Raw genomic sequence first — 23,006 nt, forward strand, 5'->3', positions numbered from 1 at the left:
AAAACAAACCAAAAAAACAATCCCAAAGAGCAGCACCCTACCTAGACTCCTGGCAGCCCCAGGCAATCCTTTAGTATCATTCCACTCTTTCACAGAGATAATGATAATAATACTAATTAAAATTACCATTTTCAGGCCCCCTTTCTGTCCCTGCCCCAGGCAGCTGCCCAGTTCACCCACGCCTGTGTCCAGCCCCATCAAAGAGCCAACTAGAGACAGACCTCTTGTATTATGATGGGGACTCTCACAGTAGTTCCCCATGCTCTACAGAAGCAAGGCGAGTGCTTTCCACTCAGCAAAACCCCTAGGTAAGATGGATGTGTGTTTTGTACACATCACTGCAGTTGCCAAAAACAAAACAGTCGGCTTATAACACAGGAACAGTGATCCCATGTTTAAATTGCACAGGAAGCAGAGGAACATGTTTGCCAGGTAATGCAAAACCAGAAGCAAACCAGCATCTGATTTTTTGTAACGTCCAATTGCTTATTATCACATTTTGTGGAAACATTTGTGAATTATTAGTCTGCGTATTTTGTTTGCTGTGTACAAACCAACGTCCAACCTGCCCCCACAGTCCCTAAGAATAAGCACAATTTTACTCACCACAGTTTGGGAACATGCCGCCTCACTTTTGAGATGTTCAGGGGTAGGAGACTGGTCCTTCAGCAACTGGTAAATGACCCCTGGAATTGGTCAAGGTGGCCACACAATCCAGAGCCTTCCAAAGTTGTAAATCCTACTTCTTTTGCCCTACAGAAACCTCACAAAATCACACATTTAGAAGAAAAAGGGGGTGGGTGGGGAGAAAACCACTCCCATGTCTCCCTCTTCTCAGTATCAGGAGAAAAAAGGAAAAGGAATATTGTATGAGCAGAGGCAGCCTTCAGATATCATCGTTAGAGCTGCTACATAAGAAATTATAGAGCTAGGCAGACATTTAGGTCTTCATAGAAGGCAAATGAGAAAAAAATAATTAGACAAGTGGGCACCCTTTCACTGGAGGATGAAGAGGCAATTCCTTCAGTAAGTGAAAAGAAGTGGCAATGCCCAATCACATAATACAAAATATAAGTGTCTGCCTTTTGAAGAATACATGGGAGTCTTCTTACCAAAAATAAAGCATATTATGCCCTTACCATTCTGAACTCCATTTTCTAAATTTGAATCTCTTGAAACGTCTGCCCAAAGCCAATAAGAGCACCCTTTCTCCAGAAATTTGCGACTTCTTGATGCTATCAGTACCAGAGACTTGAAACACTGAGATGGAGGTGGTATGGCCAGTGCCTAGGAGCCATTGAAGAGTGTGCTACTTATGATATCTTGGCTGCTCTATCTGAGGCCTGATGTTTCTTTTCAAAATACTTCTTGTTGAGAGAGAGAGACAGAGATTTCTCAACATCCCTGGGACATTTGTCTCTGGAGTTTCCCCAGTTAATTCCCAGCTGATGACTTATTAAGACTTCTGTGTTTTAGCAAATAACAATGCATGCCACTGCACTAGGAAATGTCTGGGAACTTTGAACTCCACCCCCCCCCGCCCAACAAACTTTATTTATTATGAACAGCACATTTACTAGAAAACTATATTTCCCATAGTCTAATCATTATTTGCAAATTCTTAGACATTTCTGTTTAACAGTATGCTGCTGTAAAAATAATTTTCTAAATCAGTGGTTCCCAATCCGTGTTACGGGTACCTCCTCTGGTATGCAGACCACCTGTCAGTAGTACATATTAACAGATGTATTATATTACTTTATATGACAAAAATTTGCTGCTGGTACTTAAGGTTATAGCAATGAAATTAGTGGTGTAGAATCTGTTAGAGTTTGGGAACCACTTTTCTAAATTAAATATTATAGCCATACCCTGCAGATCTAAGAATAAAAAAGTAATAAAGCTAATTAATTATATTTTTTTAAGAATAAAAAGTAATAAACCTAATTAATTATATTTATTTTTTTAGATTTATTGTCACTAACTTGTCCTTCCATGAATGAAGTTTTTACTTCCTAAAAATATCTGCATAGATCAGTTATCACACTAGAAACCGTAACAGACATGCATCTTCTCCAAAAGACCCCAAATTCACCACATTTCCACTTTCACTCAACAGATGTAGAAATGCAAGATCTGCTCAGTATGTACTTAAAGTTGATAGGCAGGGTCCATTTGAAGGAAGAAGTACCTCAGGTATTTAAGGCAGATTTCAAAGACATATCACTTACAGCACTTACAGCCTTGTCTCATGAAGATGACCCCAAATAAATAGGTTATAAACCTAGATTTCCTGTACAGCAAATAAGGAGAACTTTATGAGGGCATTCACCCATTGCCAAATAATCCATTGGTAGACACACTTGTCCAGGAAGCCAGAGATGTGGCTCACACAAGGTTTCAGATGAGGCTTATGTGAACAGGATATCTGCTCTTGGCCATTTCTGTTCAGGCTCAGATCTAGGAAATTACAGATTTGTTCAGGCCAAAATGGAGGCACCTAACCAACCTAGAGCTTAAATGGCCTTTCAACTCCTGAATGACATCAATTTAGTTTTCCATCCGCCTATATCATGGCATATCAAGGAATCTTGACCTCAGTTCCTCATTGTTTCCTAGGCATCATTGAAAAACTCTCTTCACCTTTGGATGTTGATTTTTGGGCCAAATCCAAACCCAGCTTGTCAATGCCTCTAAATGATAACTAGATGGAATTTAGTTGCCAAAGTAACCTACATAAATAAATACATTTAAAAAATAAGGTAATCCAAATCAAGCCTGATCTAGGTGCCAAAAACTACTCATGCACTTTGTATCCTTAAACAGTTCCCTTTCACATCACACCTGAGCAACTATTTTGTAGTTCCTCAGCTATGACATCTCTCAGGGTCATCTTCACCACCTGGTTGCAGATGCTGTAGATGAAGGGGTTCAGGAATGGTTATATGACAGTGTTCAGCAATGCCCCCATTTTATTGAGATGCAAGGAGACACTTCTAGTAGGCCGGGCATCCAAAACATGCCACTCTGATAGGCTATTGCTAGTATCAGGAGATGAGAGGCACAAGTGGAAGCAGCCTTCTGCTTCCCCACGCCCATTCACATTCTTAGGATGGAGGAGAAAATGCATACGTACAAGATCACCGTTAAGCACAAGGACCTCAACCCCATAGTCTATATCAAAATGGAATCCGTCCTCTGCAGATGGCTAGTGTCGGTCAGTGAAGGAAAAGACTTCACTGTGACTTTAAACCAATCAACCAGGAACCAAAAAGGAGTTGGAGGCAGACGTGGGGCATCATGACGGTGGCATATGGCAAAGTGTGGCATAGCACAACATAGTGATTGAAGGACATGACCATCAGGAGAGTGATGTCTGTAATCTCCAGAATAAAGTAGAAGTAGGACTGAGCCATGCAGCCATGGAATGAAATGGTTTTCCTTCCTGAGATGAAATTCAACATCAGTTTGGGCTGGTGGAGGAGGCAAACCAGTTCTTCAAGAAGGACAAATTGCTAATGAAGAAAACCATGGGATTGTGAAGGCAGTGGCTCATGCAGACTATGGAAATGATTAACGTGTTACCCACCAGTGTAGTCAAATAGAGGAGTTAATGGACCAGGAAAAGGACAATCTGCAGTTTATAACTAAGACCAGGGAAGCCAATGACGAGGCATTCAACCACAGCAGTTTCATTCTTTTGGTCCATGCCCAGTTCTGGTGTGGGTTGTAGAAAGAATAAGTAAAAATAAGAGCAGAGCATTTTAATAAACTTGTGAGTTTGAAGATGTGAATGGGTTATTGCCATCAACCAGTCCATTAAAGCGCACTATGTGTTTGGGATATAGCAGGTCTTTTAGCAAGACTTTTGGTCTTGATAAAGATCCGAAGTGATGGAGAATGTATCACATATCAAACAGGGCCAGAAATGTATTTCATCTAGTGGATAACCAAAATGCAGCTAGAGGCTGAGTTATAAATCTAAAGACTAGGAGCAATTCTATTAGCTTCTATGGGTGCCTAAGTACCACACCCGCCCCCATTATAGGAAAAAGATAACCTCCAGATACATGCATAAGTGTCCCTTTTCCTATAATGATTTGATTTAATTAATTCTGAGCTAATTCTGCAACTGAGGAGTCATGGACTGCACGTGGTCCCAACTACGTCTTCGTACTTTATCATTTAAGGGCTTATTAAGCCTACAGGTTCAACCCACAGGTTGTGGGTTCTTCTTATCTACAACCCACTGCCTTCATTTATCTTTGCCTTTCCTCCAGATAAATCTCATCTTCACTGACTCTATAAATAATTGTTGGGAAGAGCCTGATCACAGTAAAATACCTGGGACCTAACATAGCTAGAACAGCCTATATCACATTATAAAACAACTAAGCCAACTAAACTCAAATGTGGACACAGATTTTTTACTGGGTCTAGGGGGGCGGTCTCCAAAGACAAAATCCAAAAATAGGATTCAGGTTCTCAAACCTCTTAGGCATTTTTTTTAAAAAGCTGGGGCTGGCAGTGGAGTAGGAAACAGTAGGAGACAGGGTGAGTCTCAATGGAGATTTGTCATTCGTACCAGTCTGCACTGACCGCAGTGCCTCAGTACAGCGATGAAGGGTGCTGTAGTGTAAGAAGGAAAAGGGTCTGTGCTGGGAGATGGTGCCACTTCAGTTGAAGAATTCTGTTAAGATGCACGAGAGATGTATGCTTGGGCTCTGGTTTGGACTCACAGCTAAGACTGCATGTAACTAGCTTACCTGGTCATTTTAGCTCAGGGTGGCTAAGGTGCAAACAGGCATCGTCTTTGTGTCACCTTCACATTTTTTATGGTAGCACGAAAAGCTAAGCAAACAGATGGCCTGGCCATTGTCACACTACAAATGCTCAACAATTGTGGCTGTGACAAATTCTGATCATGCTACTTGTCTGTTTGCTTTATGATGTGAGAGCACAAGCAGCCAGAGCTACCCACTATCTCCAGCTGCCCCAGGCAGGGAGTGCCATGTTTTAAGCAGCATGATCCTGTACTCTCCAGACATTCCTGTACAGAATTGTGTCCCTGGCTGACTTTCCCCTTTTATAGAGATGTGCCCAGGTCAATCTCCAGGGCACATCTCTGTAAGCAGGAAAGGCTGGGACTCCATGCCTTGGACCAGAACACATCTCTAAGCGTAGAACCTGGCTTTTTCTGCTTCGAGATGTGCCCTAGGGAATTTCTGAGGTGCATTTCTGTGAGCAGGGAATGCTTGCCCATTGTCCTGCAGGACTGGGCACTCAGATCACATTTCACCCAATGAAGTAGATTAGCAGTGGCAGGAGACATCCCACCAAAATTGATTCACTTTATTTTTGCAACATGTTTCATGGCCTAACGGTGCCTCTAGGTCCATCTCATCCTTTGTGCCTTTGTTTAGCCACACTAGCTCAATTGGCTGTTCAGTTTGGGATGACTTTTACTTATTTTGTTTGACCATTGGTTGCATGGTCCAACACATTTGGGGAAGCTGAATCTTTGATCCTTTTCCTAAAAAGCAGATTTAAAGAACATTTATAAAACAAACAAACAAAAACACAGATGAAAAAGCAACCATTTCACTTGAGTGGGCTACATGTTGACAGTCTGACTCATTCTCTTTGACTTTCTACTCTTGACTTCTCCTTGTCTCTGCATGAAAAACAATAAAAGTCAGAATATAGGAGACAGCTTTGCAATTCTGTGATTAATGGCATCTCTGAGGGCAAGCTTAACATTCTTGTTTCGGAAGGTGTAAATGAAGGGGTTCAAGAAAGGGGTCAATATGGTGTTCAGCACTGCCACCCCTTTGTTGAGATCCAAGGCATAACCAGTGACTGGCCTGGCATACATGAAAATGCAGCTGCCATAGGCTAATGAGACCACCATGAGATGGGAAGTGCAAGTGGCAAAGGCCTTCTTCCTCCCCACAGTTGATGGGATCCTCAGTATGGAGAAAAGAAGGCAAGAATATGAGACCATAGTTAAGCATAATGAGCTAAACATAATGGTGGACAGCAAAATGGCATCCATCTTCTGAATAAGGTGGGTGTCCACACACGAGAGCTGGAAGAGTGGTGTGCTGTCACAAAAGAAATGGTTGATTACGTTGGGCCCACAAAACCTCAACTTTGACATCATGACCATGTGCAGGCTGATCACTGAGAAACCTCCCACCCAGGAGCCAAGGACAAGCTGGACACAGAGTCTTGGCCTCATGATGGTGACATATTGTAAGGGGCAGCAGATGGCAACATAGCGATCAAAGGACATGACCATGAGGATGGCAAACTCTGTTGCCCCAACAGCGAAGTAGAAGTAGGACTGGGCCATGCACATGGCGAAATTGATGGTTTTTCTGTCTGTAATGAAGTTCAACAGCATCTTGGGATTCGTAACAGAGGTGAACAAGATCTCTAGGAAGGAGAAGTTACTGATGAAGAAATACATGGGCGTGTGAAGCCTGTGATCCACCCACACTATGAAAATGACCAGTGTGTTGCCCAGGAGTGTAACCAAGTACATGATAAAAAGGAGGAGAAAGATGAATGCCTGCAGGTGGTCTTCAATGGTGGAAAGCCCCAGCAGAATGAACTCAGACACAGCGGTTTTATTTGCTCCCTCCATTGACAAGTTCAGTTTTCACTGTAGAAACAATAACGATGAGAAAAACAAGGCTTTAGCACAATCCCCAGCACTTTAAACAATTGTCCATATTCTTCAGGAAGTCAGGCCAAGTGACCATAACAGGTGTTGTTTGACCACTGCTTTTGCTAGGTTCCAGTTTACTGTTGTGACTCCTTGTGAGAGAAAACTAGGTATCATTGGAATGATATTTTGCTCCCTGTGTCAGGCTACATAGAAATACAGAGGCTAGTGTAGTATAACGGATTCCTATCCTTGCTGTTGTGTTGTACTTTGTTTTTTGTTCGGGATATTGTTCTCTATATAACAACAATAAGTTCAAAGGTCCAGCAGAAGCACAGCAGATTCCTCAATAAAACTGTTTTCTTGTGCTTTCCCTGGCTTGTGAAATAACAGAGAGAATTTGCCAGCAGTGAATATCCTTAGACCAGCCAAGCAAAGTTTGCACCTGTAACCTAAGTTGTTAGCTAAATTGTGTGGGTTTAATGGACTGTTTCTAATAGGAGGATAAATTGATTATACAAGTCAGGCATTTCTCGGGTACAGTCCCATCTATTTTCAGCCTGCGCACAAAGCTCTGCTTTCCCAATTGCAGTAGGGACAAGACAGCCGTAAGAGGGTTCATTGGACACCATTTCCAATCCAGACTTTCCCACAACACTTCTGCATCAAGGGGCTCAGTCCTTCTCAAGTCTGTTTATGCATCTCCTCCTTTCCCTCTCTGCCCTTGTCACTCTCTCACACAGACATACATATAACTGCACACCGTCAAACCCCTCACGCCAGTCTTTTCAGCAATACTTGGAAAATCCTGCAGACACCACAGTGTAATCCCCCCCCCAGCCTCCCCAATGAAACTCATTATTTTGGAGAGGGGTTTCATTAATCTCCATCTTTTCTGCTCTATGAAAGGGCTTATTTGTTCCGATGGAATTGTTTTACACACCAATCAGCTTTGATAAGAAATGTGATTGTCTATAGAACAAAAACCTCTTGATGACAACTATAGATATCTTCCAGCATAACAGAGGATATCACCATTTTGATTGTATAGGTGGTAACTCAGGCACAGGCAAACTAAGCAATTTGAAACAAGTCATGCAAGGAATGCATGATGGAGGTGTAGCAAATCCCCCAGTTTTTGGTTTATTTTTTATTTTTAAAATACATTCCCTCCCCCAACCATTTCTGACTTTCTCTCTGCCCTCTCTATCCCTTAAAAATGATTACAAGTAGTATTAGGTAAGCAAATTTCTTATATACTATTATCATAATAAGCCCCTTTTTATATTGTAAATAGTGTTCTGTTACGTTTGTATTGATTTTTACTGTTTTACACTGTATTATATTGTATTCCTATCATTTGTGCACTGATTTTTATTGTTTCATAGTAATATTGTATGATTTAGGCCTTCAATGTGGGTTGGTATGAGTGATGCCAAGTATCCATTCTGTGTGTCAGGTTCCTATCTTGTCCCCATGCCCTGTTGTGTAAGTATGTTGTAACCTATGCCTCATACCTACCTCTCCTATGTAAATTGGTTCCTGAAAGAATGGGGATGAATGAGAGCTCTTGAGAGACAATGCCATTAGGTCTAAAAATAGCTCCCTCTGAATGACCGAACCATCAACTCGACAACCCAACCATCACTCTGCATCGACCCTCCCTGGCTCAAGATTTGGAAGATAAAGACTGCTGCAGAAATCAATCAAACCACCATTACAGACACCTGAAACTGCATGTCCTTACCTAGAAGTGCACATGCTCAGTACACTAGGGGTTGATTCTACCTGGGCATGCCCCTGCCACTAGGGTCATAGGAGGTCTGCCCCTATAAAAGGGGCAGACAGACCCAGTGAAGACAGACCCAGTGGGACACCCTCTCCATCTGGACCAGCACCATGCCACACCACCTATCCACCCAGAGGCTCCGCTGGTGACCCCCTTCTGGACAACACCTGCTGGAGAAAGACCCCAACTGACTATCGAGGATCCCCTCCCAGTCTGGATAGATAGATATCACCCCCACCCTCTCTTCAACCAAGGACTTGGACTTTGTTTCTCTTCCCTACCTGGACTCCAACCCTTCCACTGAGTCTCTTTCTTCTGCTACCGTTGTGTGAGTGTGTGTGGGAACCAAGCTGTACAGTACAGTGTTCTTTTACTAAAACTGTTATTGGGAACCCTGAGTTGGGTTTTGCTCTACTACAGATCCGGCCCTGCTCCAATCTCTGCTTCTCGCCCCTCTAACTTCTGTCTCATTTCTCCATCTCCTGCTTCTGACTCTCTGCCACCTCCAACACCTGTCCCATGCTCCTGTGGCTCCAGCCATCCTGAGCTCCTTTCTCCCTGCAAACCACTGTTTCTTTGCTGTTGCCCCATATCCACTGCCTTTTCCCCTGATCTGTGCCACTGCTATTGCCCCATCCCCACTTCCTTTTCCCCTGATCTCTGCCACTGGCTCTTTAGTTACCAAGCACCCCAAGCATAAGTACCACAGGCACCAACACACACACACGCTGTCACCTGAGTCAGTATTTAACCTGTGTGTATATGTGTATGAATGTGTGTATTGTATATGATTTCATGTCCTTATCATTAGAGTGTGTATGTGCTTGAATTGGTGATAGATATGCATGTGCCTAGGCTGGTAATTTTGGATGCACGTGGGCTTCAGTTGGTAGTGTGTGTGTGCGCATGCCTGGTCGGGGTGTATGCACCTAGAGTGTGTGTGTACACCTAATTGATTTTTATTTCTGTATGTGCAATTGTACACCATGCCCTCCTTTCTAACAGCACAATATTGATATCCTGAGCATTGGCCTGACCCCACAAGGCAACAGAGGAATTTAACCATGATCACACAAGTCTTAATACAATATCTTCTCTACTCCCCAACCTTTCCTATATTTGCAGTAAAATGACCTTGCCCTTCCAAAGAAGAAAGGAAGTGGCCAGAACATTTTTTAAGGATCTGTGAAATTTGAATCCATTCTTTTGTCCGCAATACATATAGCTACAACATCACTCTTACACTATCGTAACATGGAAGATATCAAAATCCACCACTTACAATGGAGGTAACCTGACACAGAATTATTTCATTCAAAAGCTTGTCTGATTTTATCCCAGCTACATAGTTGGTCCGATAAAAGATACCACCCTAAGAAATACTTGACTCACATAATTTGTAGACCATCACAGCTACAGCATCACTCTTACATTACCACAGACTACCTGTGTGAGACTGTAAGTGACTGAGGGGCAGTGGTGATGACAACCATGTCAGTGATATTTCTCGGCTACCTCCACACTTGATTGGAGATGTATCCAGTGATGGTCTCAGGATACAGGATAAATTCATCGTATGGGAAGGCAAGGACAATGAGAAATATTGTTCTACAAGAGACAGGAAAATGGCAGGATTTTCATGGGTACTTGAAGAAATTATTTCCCTATGTCTCATTGATTTTGTCCTCCACATTTCTTTGGTATCTCTGAAAATCTCAGCCTAGGGGTTCAAGGATTTGTGATCAGCACATTTTTAACAGCAGAAAAACATAAATGGGTCTTTGCAAAAGACTCAAATGTGATAAGCTTAGGAGACCTTGTGAATAGAATCGTGATCAAAGACGTCTTAGTTATGGTTAGCTGATGAGAATGCTTACATGTGCATGAGGAAATTGAATGGGAATTTTAGCCCCCCAATAAAGCAATTTGATGTGGAAGCACCTCCATCCCTCAGTCCTGAGACATTTGCATTGTAAATCCTCAATGAGGTAATTGTTACCTGATAGTTGGTATCTTGTGGCTGTGCAAAAGAAGATTTATTCAAACAAAATGCAAGCCAATTTTTTTCAAGCAATAACAGCATTTTTCTCACTATATTTCTTTTTTTCCTTTGTCCTCTAAAGAAAATTATTCCTCTGTCCCTACTCATCCCCACCCCACCCCCAGTTGCCCCTGACATACACAATTTCACACTTTATCTGTAGTTTATGCATAGCCTTTTCAAATAATTACCTTTTCACTTCAATTAAGGCTTGAGCACTGTCATCCTGAAAAGAACAGCATAAAAGCATGGCTTCACATCAGCCAGACTGTCTCTGTGTCCTCAGGAAAGAAAGGTCTTCTCCTCACACACTCTGTCTTTTATAATGGTAGGGTGTACCTGCTTTGGTCCACAGCCACCCTGGGAGGTTAAAATACCTAGAAAAATCTAAGAGGATATAATAAGTTTCTGGTGAAAACCAAAAGTTAAACACGTATCTTCTTTGAAGACATTCTGCCTGCAAACTTAATATAAATATAACAGCCTAGTTCACTCTGGGGAACATAAGCCATGCCATCCTGGGTCAGATCAATGATCCATACGCTGCCTCTGAACATGGCAAACATCCAGTGCTTCAGAGGAAGAATATTTGAACAGAGCATGTCTAGTATGACCATTCCCCAGACATAGCTCCCCAGCATCAAACATCATTGGGTTTCAGGATGCAAGTGAAAACATCCCTAATTTTATTTAATAGTTCCCAATGGCCCTATCCCCCATGCACCTATCCTTTTTTGTATCTGGTTTTACTTTCTGCCTCTCCAACCTCCTGGGGCAACAAGTTCTACAAGTGAACTGCACTATGTAGGGACCATGTTCTATGCAACTCCTGTGCTGGTCAGAGTAAGTTGGTAGGGAAGTTTCCTGTTGTGACTCTTTGCTAACTGCTCTGTCCCAATATGAGGTTGGAGACACTGGAAGCTAAAGAGAAGGCCGGGGCCTCAAGAGAAAGTGTTATTTATTTTTATTTTTTTATGAATGAGTGATTGCTACACATGGATAAATAATGGATTCTTTTCATTAACTGCCTGATCAAAACCAAAATAAAACAACCAAATGAACAAACCAAACAGAAAGAAATAATTGGTCTGGTTTTAACTGAAATATTTCCCCCCTTCAATAACATGTTTTTAACTAACTTAATTTTTATTTCAACTGAAAAAGAAAAGTATAAAACGTTAACAAATAAAAATCAATAAGTACTTAATTTTTTAATCATTATAGGTGAACTGTGGATGCTCCAAATCCTTCCAGAAAGCCACCCCACTTTGTCCTCTTTCCAATACCAGTTTCATATTCCACTTTGTGACGGGGGCAAGCTCAGGGCCAAGTTTCAAGTTGACCCACCCACCTGTCTATGTAAGGCAGTCCGCCCAGTCTTTTCTGCCACGACTTTGCTATTACAATAAACTGGTGGTAAATGCGGGATGCTGACCATTTTATGCCCTGATGCGAGGGGGCGCTATCCATGGTACCTGCCCTACACTGTGGCCCATGTCTTGCAGTTGGAATCCAAGCTGTTATCATACTCCCGGCCACAAGCTGGAACAAACCTAGTCCTCCACCAGGTCTCTCTCTCTCTCTCTCTCTCTCTCTCACGCACACACACACGCACACGCACCCATACACTCATACCACCCCCCCCCTCACAGGGGCAGCCTGCACTCTACCCCTTCTCAAAGAGGCTCTTGCTCGCCGCACCATACTGTGCCCCCTCCACTCTGCCCTGCTCCCTCCTGGAGCAATTTTTCTGGCCATCAGGCTTATCGAATTATGCCTTGGCTGGCAACATGCAGTTTCTCGGGCCTCTCCCATGACCCTCAGCTGAGTAGTGCCAGCCAGTTCACCAAATTGAGGGTCAACTTCACCCTGACCCCTCACTGGGTTCCTTATACACAACACCATGATATTGTGCGGGGTTGGCCCGTGTGCTGCCCTTCTGGCCATCCTTCAGCCCTACTCAACATATCCCCTGGGGCTGCTCTTCAGACCCTCCTTTTAGCTCTACTCAACCCTAAATTACTCCCAGTCCCTCAGGTCATGAAGACATCCCTTACTCTGGGTGCACCCACTGACACCCCTACTCTCTCAGGATCTTTCAACCGCCCCCTTCTCTAGGGCTTTACAACTGCCCTCCTCTGGGTCCTCTGGCATCTTGCACCCCTGCAGCCTCAGGTGGCTACAGCCATGCCTAGCCCCACTCCTCCCTCTTAGTAACCCACCCAAGGGTGGGGGCTGGGGTTTAGGTGCCCCGGTCCAACTTATGCGGGGAAGGTTCACAGTCCTGGTATTTAAGTGGGGCTGTCACACCACTGGCAGACCCACCAGGCCTCCCTATACCAGCAGGGTAGAGTTTCAGGTCATGTCCGGGACCACCGAGGCATCCTCCATCCCCGTAGCCTCACCCTTACCTCCAAGGGGTTCCAGGAGCAGCACAGCCTGGTGGTGCCTCCTTGTTTGCTCAGCACAGACTGCTGCCCCTCTGGCCTATGTTTGAAAATGCCCCCCCTCATCAGGCACCTGGCAGCTGCCTGCTCCTGCCCTTAAATTGGCAGGCAGTAAAGGTGCACTGCCACACACTTCTTATGAAGCCAACCAAATATTATTCATAGAGGCAACTGGTGTGTTGAGGCCTAGCAAAATGCCCAGTATTGTCTCATTGTTTTCTTCCACTCTCCTTTCTGCTGGTATGGACTAGTCTTCTCACTTCTTAGATTGGCACCATCTTGGTGCAACTCCATTTATTTTGTTCTTTCTGTTCAGTGCCTTGGCCCACAGCTGACACCCATGTATCTATATTCTAATATTATAAAAGCCTAAATCTGTCTGTCCATAATGCTTTATACACACTCTGATTGGCTGACAAACAGCCAATCAGAGCATTGTGACAGAAGGCAGCCTGCCACCATGATGGTGGGGACACGGGAGATGTAGTGCATCCTGTCCCCCCTCATATATATATACATGAGTCCATTCTTGAGCCTATCTTATAGATTACTCAAAGGTCTATAGATGAACTTGGTTGGCCATACCCTGTTGAATTTCAGCTGGAGTCAGGTATCTAATTCTTTTGGCATAAAGCTGTGTGTCTCTATGGCAATGATTTCAGTGTAGTGTGCATATATGCAAGCTAACTCTACTCAACCTAGTTTGGATACTGGCATTACGTGAGTGGCAGCAAAGAGTTAAGTTGTACGGGTCATTTATTCTGCTTCTCAGTTCAGTTTTACAGACCATGCAGCTTTGCTCAGACTGATTGCTACAATTTACAGTTATGCCTGTAATGACCACACTCTAGACCAGGGGGGCAAATCTGGCCCATGGGCTGTATCGGCCCATGGTGTCTCCATTTCCCAGTAGACCCTGCTCTTGTGGCTCCCGGCCATTGTCCATGGGACAACCCTGGGATCGTGTAGGCTGCGCCTGGGTCTCGGGTTGAGCCCTGGTTTTATGGCCCCCCACTGCCACAGCCTTGTGATTCTGTGGTCTCCCTGGGCCCATGCTGGCCGGTGCTGCTGGGAAATGGAATCTGACCGCAGGCTGAATCCACCATTTTGCTCACCCCTGGTCTGTCTTACACAAGGATGGAGGATTTTCAGAGCCTTGGAGAGCTTTCAGGCTTCCAATTCCCCCTAATTTTGTTGGGGGGCAGTATTAAAATCCTATTGGTATCTTTGAAGATCTCAAAATCTGTCTAATCTATTTCTGTCTGTGTGTCTGTCTCCCCCATTCCCAAAGGCCATGGTGAGCACTCTTTTCCAAAATAAAAAAATAAAAGGCTTCTGTTAAGTTTTCTTTATTCTTGATTTCTCCATCTGAGACCTTCAATATCACCATGCTATTTTAGGAAATAAATAATCTCTATTTCCAGCACAATTACTCTTTAATTTCCTAGGGGACTTGAGAGAGTTAGGAAACCAAAGTACAACTAAAAGCCATAGAATAAACAAGAAGAACTTAATCTTAAAGTTAAGATGATGGCTTGTTGCAGAAGGAGGGCATTAATGTTTTATTTTCAGGGGCGTGAGTATAGTGGAGTAAGATAACACTTGAGATGCCTACTAGATGGAGAGAAAGGATGTCAATGAAAACTGTTATCCTAATTCATGTGGCAACCTTTGAATCTCCCAGGCATAATTGTGCTTGTATATATGCGTATACAAATCATGACAGCAGTGTTTAGATATGAGGCATGTTGGGAGCATATAAACACATTTTTAAATGTAGAATGGGGACCTACAATACCCCATATTAGACTCACCGAGTGTTGTTTCTATTCATGGTAATGATGTGCCACCTCATTACCATAATAAGCGAACAGTGAACAATGTTCCCTTCTGAGGCAGGGAAGTGTGGCTATCTCCATTTTGAAAATGGAGAACTGAGGCATGAACGTGGACTAGTGAGTAGTTCAAGAACACAGATAAAGCTTGTGACACTAAAAAAAATTGAATCCAGGAATACCATGATTTTTGCAGTACCAAAACCGCAATCACATCTTATTTCCCTCTATACAGCTAACTCCATTTTTTGTCTCTGGGAATCTCTGTCCTGTGTTCATTGAGTATCTCTGCTTTCAACTAGGAATGCTAGCATTATTATTCCGACCAAAAATCAGCATTACAAATGTTTCATGTGTGTGGCAGAAAAAAAAGAGGAAACCTTTTTTAAATATCAAACCTTAAGCTTGGGATTAGAAAGAACATGGAAAGGAAAGACCTTAACATGGCACCAAAAACTGAAGACCTGCAGGGACACCTTGATGCTTTGAACTTTTCTATCACAGTGCCCAGAGCCTCCAAAATGCTATTACTGTGAGCAATGCCTCGATCCTTTTGAATGTGGTGAGTCATGAGTGCAAGATGAAACATTGCCAGGTCTGAGACAGTAGGTTTATTTATGCCTTCCAATTTTCATTTCAAAAGGAAAATAAAAATATGTGCACCTTCCCAAAGATCCTTTCAGTGTAAACCAGAAGCATGCTTGCAGCTGCAGGAATACTTGTTTTGAGATACTAGTAAGAATCGGAGTAAAAATGCACCAGCAACCAGCATTTACTTAATTTGCCTTTATTATTGAAAAAGACATGACAATGGTCAAGAGCCAAAATGTCCTTGGAGAGAGAAACAAACTGTCCAGTGTTTGTTTCCACCTTCCTTCTCTTAAGAAGCAAGCAAGATCAGGAACGTGAAAATATCCTAATGACAGCCTCCTTCAAGACTTCTTTGACCTTCTCATTCCTCAGGCTATATATGAAGGGGTTGAGGAGAGGCGTCACCACTGTGGTCAAGACAGCTGCCACCTTGTCAAACTCAAGGGAGTAGCTTTGATTGGGCCGGACATACATGAAGATGGAGCTCCCATAGGCAATGGTGACCACAGTGATGTGAGAAACACAAGTGGAGAAGGCTTTCTGCCGCCCCTGCCCGGAAGGGATTTTCATGATGGTGGAGATAATGTAGCTGTAAGACACTGCTGTGAGCATCAAGGAGCTGAGCACCACGAGGGAGGACAGGAGGAAATTGAGGAGCTCAATCAAGCGGGTGTCTATGCAGGCCACTTGCAACAAGGGGGCAATGTCACAGAAGAAATGGTTGATGGCGTGGCCACAGTAGGGCAGCCTGGACACCACAATGGTGGGGCAGAGGACCGAGAGGAAGGCCCCCACCCAGCAACCCAGCACCATGAGGAAGCAAATGCTGCTGTTCATGATGACAGTGTACCTCAGTGGGTTGCAGATGGCCACATACCGGTCAAAGGACATGACTGCCAGGAGGATAAACTCCACGGTCCCCAGGAAGAAATAGAAGTAGGTCTGGGTGATGCATCCAGCAAAGGAGATGCTTTTCTTCTGTGCCAGAAGACTAGATAACATCTTGGGCGCAATTACTGTTGTGAAAAGGATGTCCAAGAAGGACAAGTTGCTGAGGAAGAAATACATGGGGGTGTGGAGGCGATGGTCAGTCCATATGATTGAGATTATGACAATATTCCCCGTAAGTGTGAGCAGGTAAATCAGCAGAAGGACCACAAAGAAGAAAATCTGCCTTCCCCTGAGGACAGGGAAGGATAGGAGGATGAATTCTGTCACTGCGGTCTGGTTGTTGCTGGCAAAAGCCATGCTGCTCTGTACTACCTGAGAACTGCTGCAGTAAATAAGAACAACATTACCAATATAAATAGTTGGGGAGACTGGGTCAAATATCTTTGTGCAATGCATTTTGTGACTGAAAAGCCCATTTTCATTTAAACCAATCCTCCTCATTCCCCACTCCTGAACACAAACAGAAGTTTTCAGTTCTTTGTTTTTTCCTCCCATGAGACTGTTGAAACATAAATTTAATATGAAAAGGTCTTTTGAACAAAATATCCATGAAACATGTAATTTTTTTCAATTCCATCTATACTCCAAATATTGATGAGATTCAGTATTTGGAAACCAAACATACCAAAATAAAATCACATTTCAACTAAAAAAAAATAAAAAATCATACAAAATATCCTTATCCATACTGCATTTCCCCAACACCTCTTCTGGGAAAACTGTCTGTTTTCATACAAGAAAAAGAGTCTTATGAAAATGTCTTTTTGTTAGAAATTTAGTGTATGTCTTTTTTTTCTTTCTGATGAGCTCTAAATTTGGCACAATGATTTTGAATTTGATTAAGTGGCGGTGACTTCTACCTGACAAGGAGTGGGACCATGGGAAGAGAGACAGAGAGACTTTGAGTTTCCTGAAGTTATGATAGCAGGAAAAAATGGCCAAGTATTTATTGCAGAATTGCAATTTCAGAATTGCAGATTTTCATATTTTTTGATCTTCAGGGGATGTAAGTATTAATCACAGAAACAAGAAAATTACCAGTGGAACGCTTTAAAGTATCACATCTTACACAATGCCTAAAAACAAACCCAGTGAGTTAGCTTCCCCTCGGAAATAAATCATGGGAGAGTTTGGGCTGTAACCTATTTGCATCAGCTCAGGATCTGGCTCATCATCTTTACCCTGATCTCTACAGTAATGAAAATAAAAACAAATCTTTCTCTTCCCAAAATTGCCCATTTCCTCCTCCCTTCTCCCATTTTGCACACAAACCTTTACAAAACTTAAGCAGCACCGGCATTCATCAGATGGAGTCCTCCAGGCAACATGCAGGACAAAATTTCCATTTTTTTCAAAGTAGAAAAGTACAGGATCCTTTAAAAATCTGGCCCTGAGAGTCTGTCAGAAAGATAGTTTTCACTGTTGGGCTCAACCGTGTTGCCTACAAAGCCCCGGAGGGGACGTAGCAGGGAGCCTCTCTTCCCTTTGATTCCTTTGAGGAAACACTGCTAAAGTTTTTCAGACCATGTTGTGCAAGACCATGGGCAAATGTGACGACCGTGGTCCCTTCTGCCTCCAATACTTATAGTCTGGACCCTCAGGTCAGGTGCAAAATGTCAGGTCCCTGGAATTTAACCGAGTTGCCTCAGTTTAGACTACGTTTTTTGTCTCCCATCATGAAGTATGAACCCATGCAGAATTTCCTTCATTAATGTTTCAGAGAAAAATTTAAATGAAGTGATTCTGATAATTACAGCTCTTCAACCAGTATGGGATGAATTTGCATATCTATTTTTAGAACATCCTCACAACATTAAATACTGAGCACCCTTGCTTTCTCTGGTATGTGTCAGAGAGCTCCCTTGACTTCTGATCCATCCTCAGACAATAAAACACATCACAGGCAAAGCCACTAACACCACTGATGTTTTTTAGGGTGGTATGTGATCTATACTAGGTACTTTTCCTCCAGGATGCCATTACAAATTAGAGTTTTCCACTTTGGATTGCAGCATGGGATCCACTGACTAGATGCAAATTCTGAACATCACATGAGTAACTATCTCCTTGCAACACACTTCTCAGTCCTTCACCGCCCTGTTCCCTGGATCACTAGCCTTCTTTCAAGACAGCTGTGTAGCCCATTCTCAACTGGAGGAGAGATTTCCTATTTTTCTTGAAGTTTGAAAACAAATCTGGTTTCAGCCTCTAAAAGGGCTCTAGAAAAGGACATACCTAGTTCTTGGTACTGAATATTTATTTGTAAAGCCTACCTACCAGAACTGTTCAACCTCTGACTATTGAGACAAGCTTTTGCGTCTTGGTAGCTCTGTTTGGCTCATCATGACACAGCATGGTAATTTCAATGCCTCATTGCTCTTAGGGACTTGGCTCTCTATAAACCTTCCTAAGTCTCTTAGGAAGAGCTTGCTACAGCTTTACAACACAAGCATTCAGCTAATCGGACTCTGCACGCACGAGTTATCTGTCTATCCATCAGTATCCATCCTAGTGATGTATCTGTTTTCTGTTAGCAGAGTATCTAAGTATCATGCAATGTTTAAGGCTCTTGAAGGGTGCTATTATCCCCATTCTGCAGTGGTAAACTGAAGCACATGGGTCAGCTGTTTAAAAGGTATAAAGGTGCCAAAGACGCATATAGATCCCAGCAAGTCCCAAGACACTGACTTTGACTTTGATCACCAGATAATCCTTTCACATTAGGGCTTGAAGTTTTAATCAAACAAGGTCCACAGCATTTTCTCTATATTTCTTTCTAATATCCATCACAAATTACAGATAAGGAGCCCATTTGAAAATACGGACCTCCTTGTGTTAGGAGCTACACAGGCACAATATAAAGCTTTCCCTGCCCTGAGGAATTTATGAACAAAAGATCTCTCTACAGAGTTCAGTGAGTAGAGAGTAAAATTGTGTGTGCATTCCCAGTGTCCTCTCTACTTATTTACTTCTCATGTGCACATTTTTAGTGCACCCTAAAACCTCATCAACATGGTGGCACTCAGGAACGGTAAACTGGATTACATAAAGGTGTGACTTCAATGTAGATTAGTGAAACCACAGTGTGAACATTTTATTCAGAATTAAAGTGGCCTTCAGTTTATTTAGCTTCATTGGTGTTGAAGAATAAACTCAGAAAATGCCCCCCTGGACTCTAGTGTTGCCTTTATACTAGAAAGCTTGTGTTTAGACAAATGGACCAGATACAGGTATGTAGTCACATGCATTTCCCCAGGGACAAAGAGCAGTAGCACAATATGTGCTGCTGCTACTTGTCCCCAGGGAATGTCCATGCATGCACGCTCTGCTGTGCAGCACGTTACCCCGGGGTGGGGTAGCAGGGGATGAGGCCAACACCTGGGCTGGCCCCAGCAGCCTTGCCTAGTGTCCTGGGAGCGTTCTGGGGCTCCAGCAGTGGCGATCCGACAACAGGGAGCCTGGCCAGCAGCAGGAGCATGGCTCTAGCTGTGCAGGGTCCAGTTTTTCATGGTGCATGCTGCCTGCTTTTGCATCTCACAATGTCAAAAAAAACCACCCCACACTGCAAATCAGCAGTATAGGGAATGCCTTCATGTGCAGCATGCGATGTGTAAGGCACTGCAGATGGGTCTGTGGTGCCGCATACTACACACGCATGCTCATCTGGATGCTTACATGTAGTTTAGAAGTCCTTTATAATGGGAATGGAGCTTCTGATCTGGTCTGAACTGTGACTGTTACAGCTGTCTGATACTGTAGGAATGCCAGTGAGCTAAATTGCCCTAACTTTGGCCCTGAATGAAGCAGTGATAATGTTGGCTTTGGTCTTGTGGTATTTCTATTGCTAGAGCAGCAGTGCACAACCTTTTTGCAAAACATTTAAAATCAGGAATAGACTGAGCGCCATTGTTGGAGCTTCGTATGTGCTGAACTCGCCAGCTTAGCAATGCAGGCCCTGGCAAGAGCCTGATCTCACCAGGATTTCAGCAGAGACAGGGATATGGTATTATATGGTAGGCTGTTCACACTTTGAATCCAGCATGTGAGCCTTCTGCTGAGCACCACCATGGAAGAGAAGCATACAGATGTAACAGGTGCATCACAATGGGTTTTATCAGTATCCTTTGATAAGGATATAATTATTACATCTGTCTATACCCTTATTCCGTTTTGAAAGTGCACTCATCTAGATCTCACTTGATCTAGAACAAATGCATCCTCACAGGTAGGAAGTTTAGAACAAGGACCGGTCTGCAAAATATACACCCTATTTTAGTAGGCATTAACTCAATAATAAGGCCAGACATTAGAAATGAATACCATAAAGAGACAGGAGAAACAGAATAAAATGGAGACATTTTTGAAGAGCTTGTTCTGGTCATTTGATATTTAAGACTAATAAAAAAAACAAACAAATAGGCAAATAACTTCATGGAAAAAGGTGGTCACAGCCCACTAAGTATACCATTATTGCAGACCTTCCTTATAATCACCCAGACACAGGAACATCAAGATGTCATTCCTCTTCCTCGGGCTACCCTCTGCCAATGCCAAGTAACTCTGATAATGCACTTCAGCCACATAAAGCACCCCGCATCCGACAGCCACTGCCCAAAGTGTATACATAAGCATTTCAAGGATTTTCAAAGGTAAGAGACTTAGGCACCCAGATTCTGTCAGCTCTTCTGAAGGTCCCAGTCTACCATCCTCATGAAACTGCTTGAATGGTGAGAAACATTGTTCTGAATGACCAAAACAGACCGGCTATGCATATGCTGAACCATTGCTGTTAATGAAGAGTCTGATTTCCTTCACTGGTCTTTGCCTTTTAAGGATTCTTAGTCATGCCTTATTGAGATGTGTTTTTAATGCATACTGGGGGATATATATGGGACATGGGCAGAGGGTTCATAACCCCATTGAGGGTTATGAAGTAATGTCACATATGCTTTTGAGGTGCACAGACAGAATAAAGAGCACAGTCCAAAACAGACCAACCGCCTCAAGGCAACACATAGCATTGTAAGTCTGCCCTCCGCAGCCATTTACTTTTCCCAACTTGCTCCTTTTTTAAATCAGTTCTTTTCAGAATGGACCTTCTTGGAAGAACCCATTAACTTTGCTCCCACATCAGTCAAGACCTCCTTCACTTTGTCATTCCTGAGGCTGTAGATGAAGGGATTCAAAAGGGGAGTCACCACAGTTGTAAGCAAAGAAGCTGCCTTGTCATATGCTAAGGCATTGCTGTGTTTCGGCCTGACGTACACGAAGATGGAGCTCCCATAGGCAATAGTAACCACAGTGATGTGAGAGGCGCAGGTGGAAAAGGCCTTTTGACGCCTTTGGACAGAGGGTATCCTCAGGATGGTAGCTATGATGTAAGTGTAAGACACAATAGTAAATGTCAAGGAACTCAGCAAGACGAGGGAGGAGAGAACAAAGTCGAGCATTTCCAGGTAGCTTGTGTCCACACAGGCAGCTTTTAGGAGAGGGGTGATGTCACAGAAGAAATGGTCCAGTTCTTGGCCACAGAAAGGTAGCCTGGTGTACACAATGGTGGGACCAAGCATAGAAATAGATGCTGCCAACCAACAGCTTAGGACAAGCAAGAAGCACACCCTGCCATTCATTATGACTGTGTAGCGTAGCGGATTGCAAATGGCCACATAGCGATCGAATGACATGACAGCCAACAGGATGAACTCAGTGGTGCCCAAGAAGATGGAGAAGAACGTCTGGGATAGGCATGCAGTGACTGACACTGTCTTCCTCTCCAATAGGAGGCTGACTAGCATTTTAGGAGAAATGACAGAGGTGAAGAGGATATCCAAGAAGGACAGGTTGCTAAGGAAGAAGTACATAGGAGTTTGGAGGCGATGATCGAGCCATATGATTGAGATGATGACTGTGTTACCTGCAAGGGTAAGCAGGTAAATTGAAAGCAGGACCAGAAAGAGGAAGATCTGCATCTGCTGAGAGACTGGAAAAGCCATGAGAATGAACTCTGTGACCAGAGTTTGGTTCAGACGACCCACAGTCATCGCACGCAATCTGTGGGAACATGACAGAGAAAGCAGGACAATTAGAGAAAAGTTTTAATGGGGCTTAGGTATCACATTTCTGGTGGACTACGAATTTTGGAATTAAATCTCTCTTAATAGACTCTGTGTGTGTGTGTGTGTGTGTGTGTGTGTGCGTGCGCGTGTATGTATATTCAGAATTTCTTAACTCTACACTCTACACTATGGAGCAGATATGGCTGGGAGCACCTTCTACTCCCCCTCCTGTTGAAGCTGGGCTATTTGGCATCTCACAGGGAAATATTCATAGCACCAGAAAGAGAACAAGCAGGAGGGAGCCTTACTTTGTGGGCCTGGAAGATGGGTGCTTCCCTGAAGCAGGGTCCTGGTCTCTGGACCCTATTCCCAGGGCTTTTTAAACACGTTTTACCCAATGCATCACTGGCATGGATGGGAGGTTGGAATCATAGTGCTGCTACTCACTGACATCTTAGTACACAGGTGTCTGTCACCATTTAGCACTAACTTCTCAGTTCTCCACATCTCATTATAGAATCATAGCAAATTAGAGTTGGAAAGGCTCTCAGGAGGTCATCTAGTTCAACCCCTTGTTAAAAGGAGAACCAGCCCCAAATAGATCATTCAAGCCAGGGCTTTGCCAA

General features: G+C 43.3%; 3 protein-coding genes across 3 annotated transcripts; all 3 read right to left on the minus strand.

Moving 5' to 3' along the window:
- Nucleotides 1-5,695: 5,695 nt before the first annotated feature.
- LOC102576307 (olfactory receptor 6E1-like) lies at nucleotides 5,696-6,649 on the minus strand. Its single transcript, XM_006268503.4, has one exon. It carries the CDS (start codon nucleotides 6,647-6,649, stop codon nucleotides 5,696-5,698), a length of 954 nt encoding a protein of 317 aa, XP_006268565.4.
- A 9,030-nt stretch (nucleotides 6,650-15,679) lies between these two features.
- Nucleotides 15,680-16,621, minus strand: LOC102576536 (olfactory receptor 6M1). The gene has a single exon (XM_006268504.2). It carries the CDS (start codon nucleotides 16,619-16,621, stop codon nucleotides 15,680-15,682), a length of 942 nt encoding a protein of 313 aa, XP_006268566.1.
- Nucleotides 16,622-21,399: 4,778 nt separating this feature from the next.
- On the minus strand, nucleotides 21,400-22,365 carry LOC102576766 (olfactory receptor 6M1). Its single transcript, XM_006268505.2, has one exon. The coding sequence runs from the start codon at nucleotides 22,363-22,365 to the stop codon at nucleotides 21,400-21,402; it is 966 nt and encodes a 321-aa protein (XP_006268567.2).
- Between the last annotated feature and the right edge of the window lie 641 nt (nucleotides 22,366-23,006).

This window comes from Alligator mississippiensis, chromosome 7 (assembly GCF_030867095.1).
Source record: "Alligator mississippiensis isolate rAllMis1 chromosome 7, rAllMis1, whole genome shotgun sequence".
NCBI classification, from domain to species: Eukaryota; Metazoa; Chordata; order Crocodylia; family Alligatoridae; genus Alligator; species Alligator mississippiensis.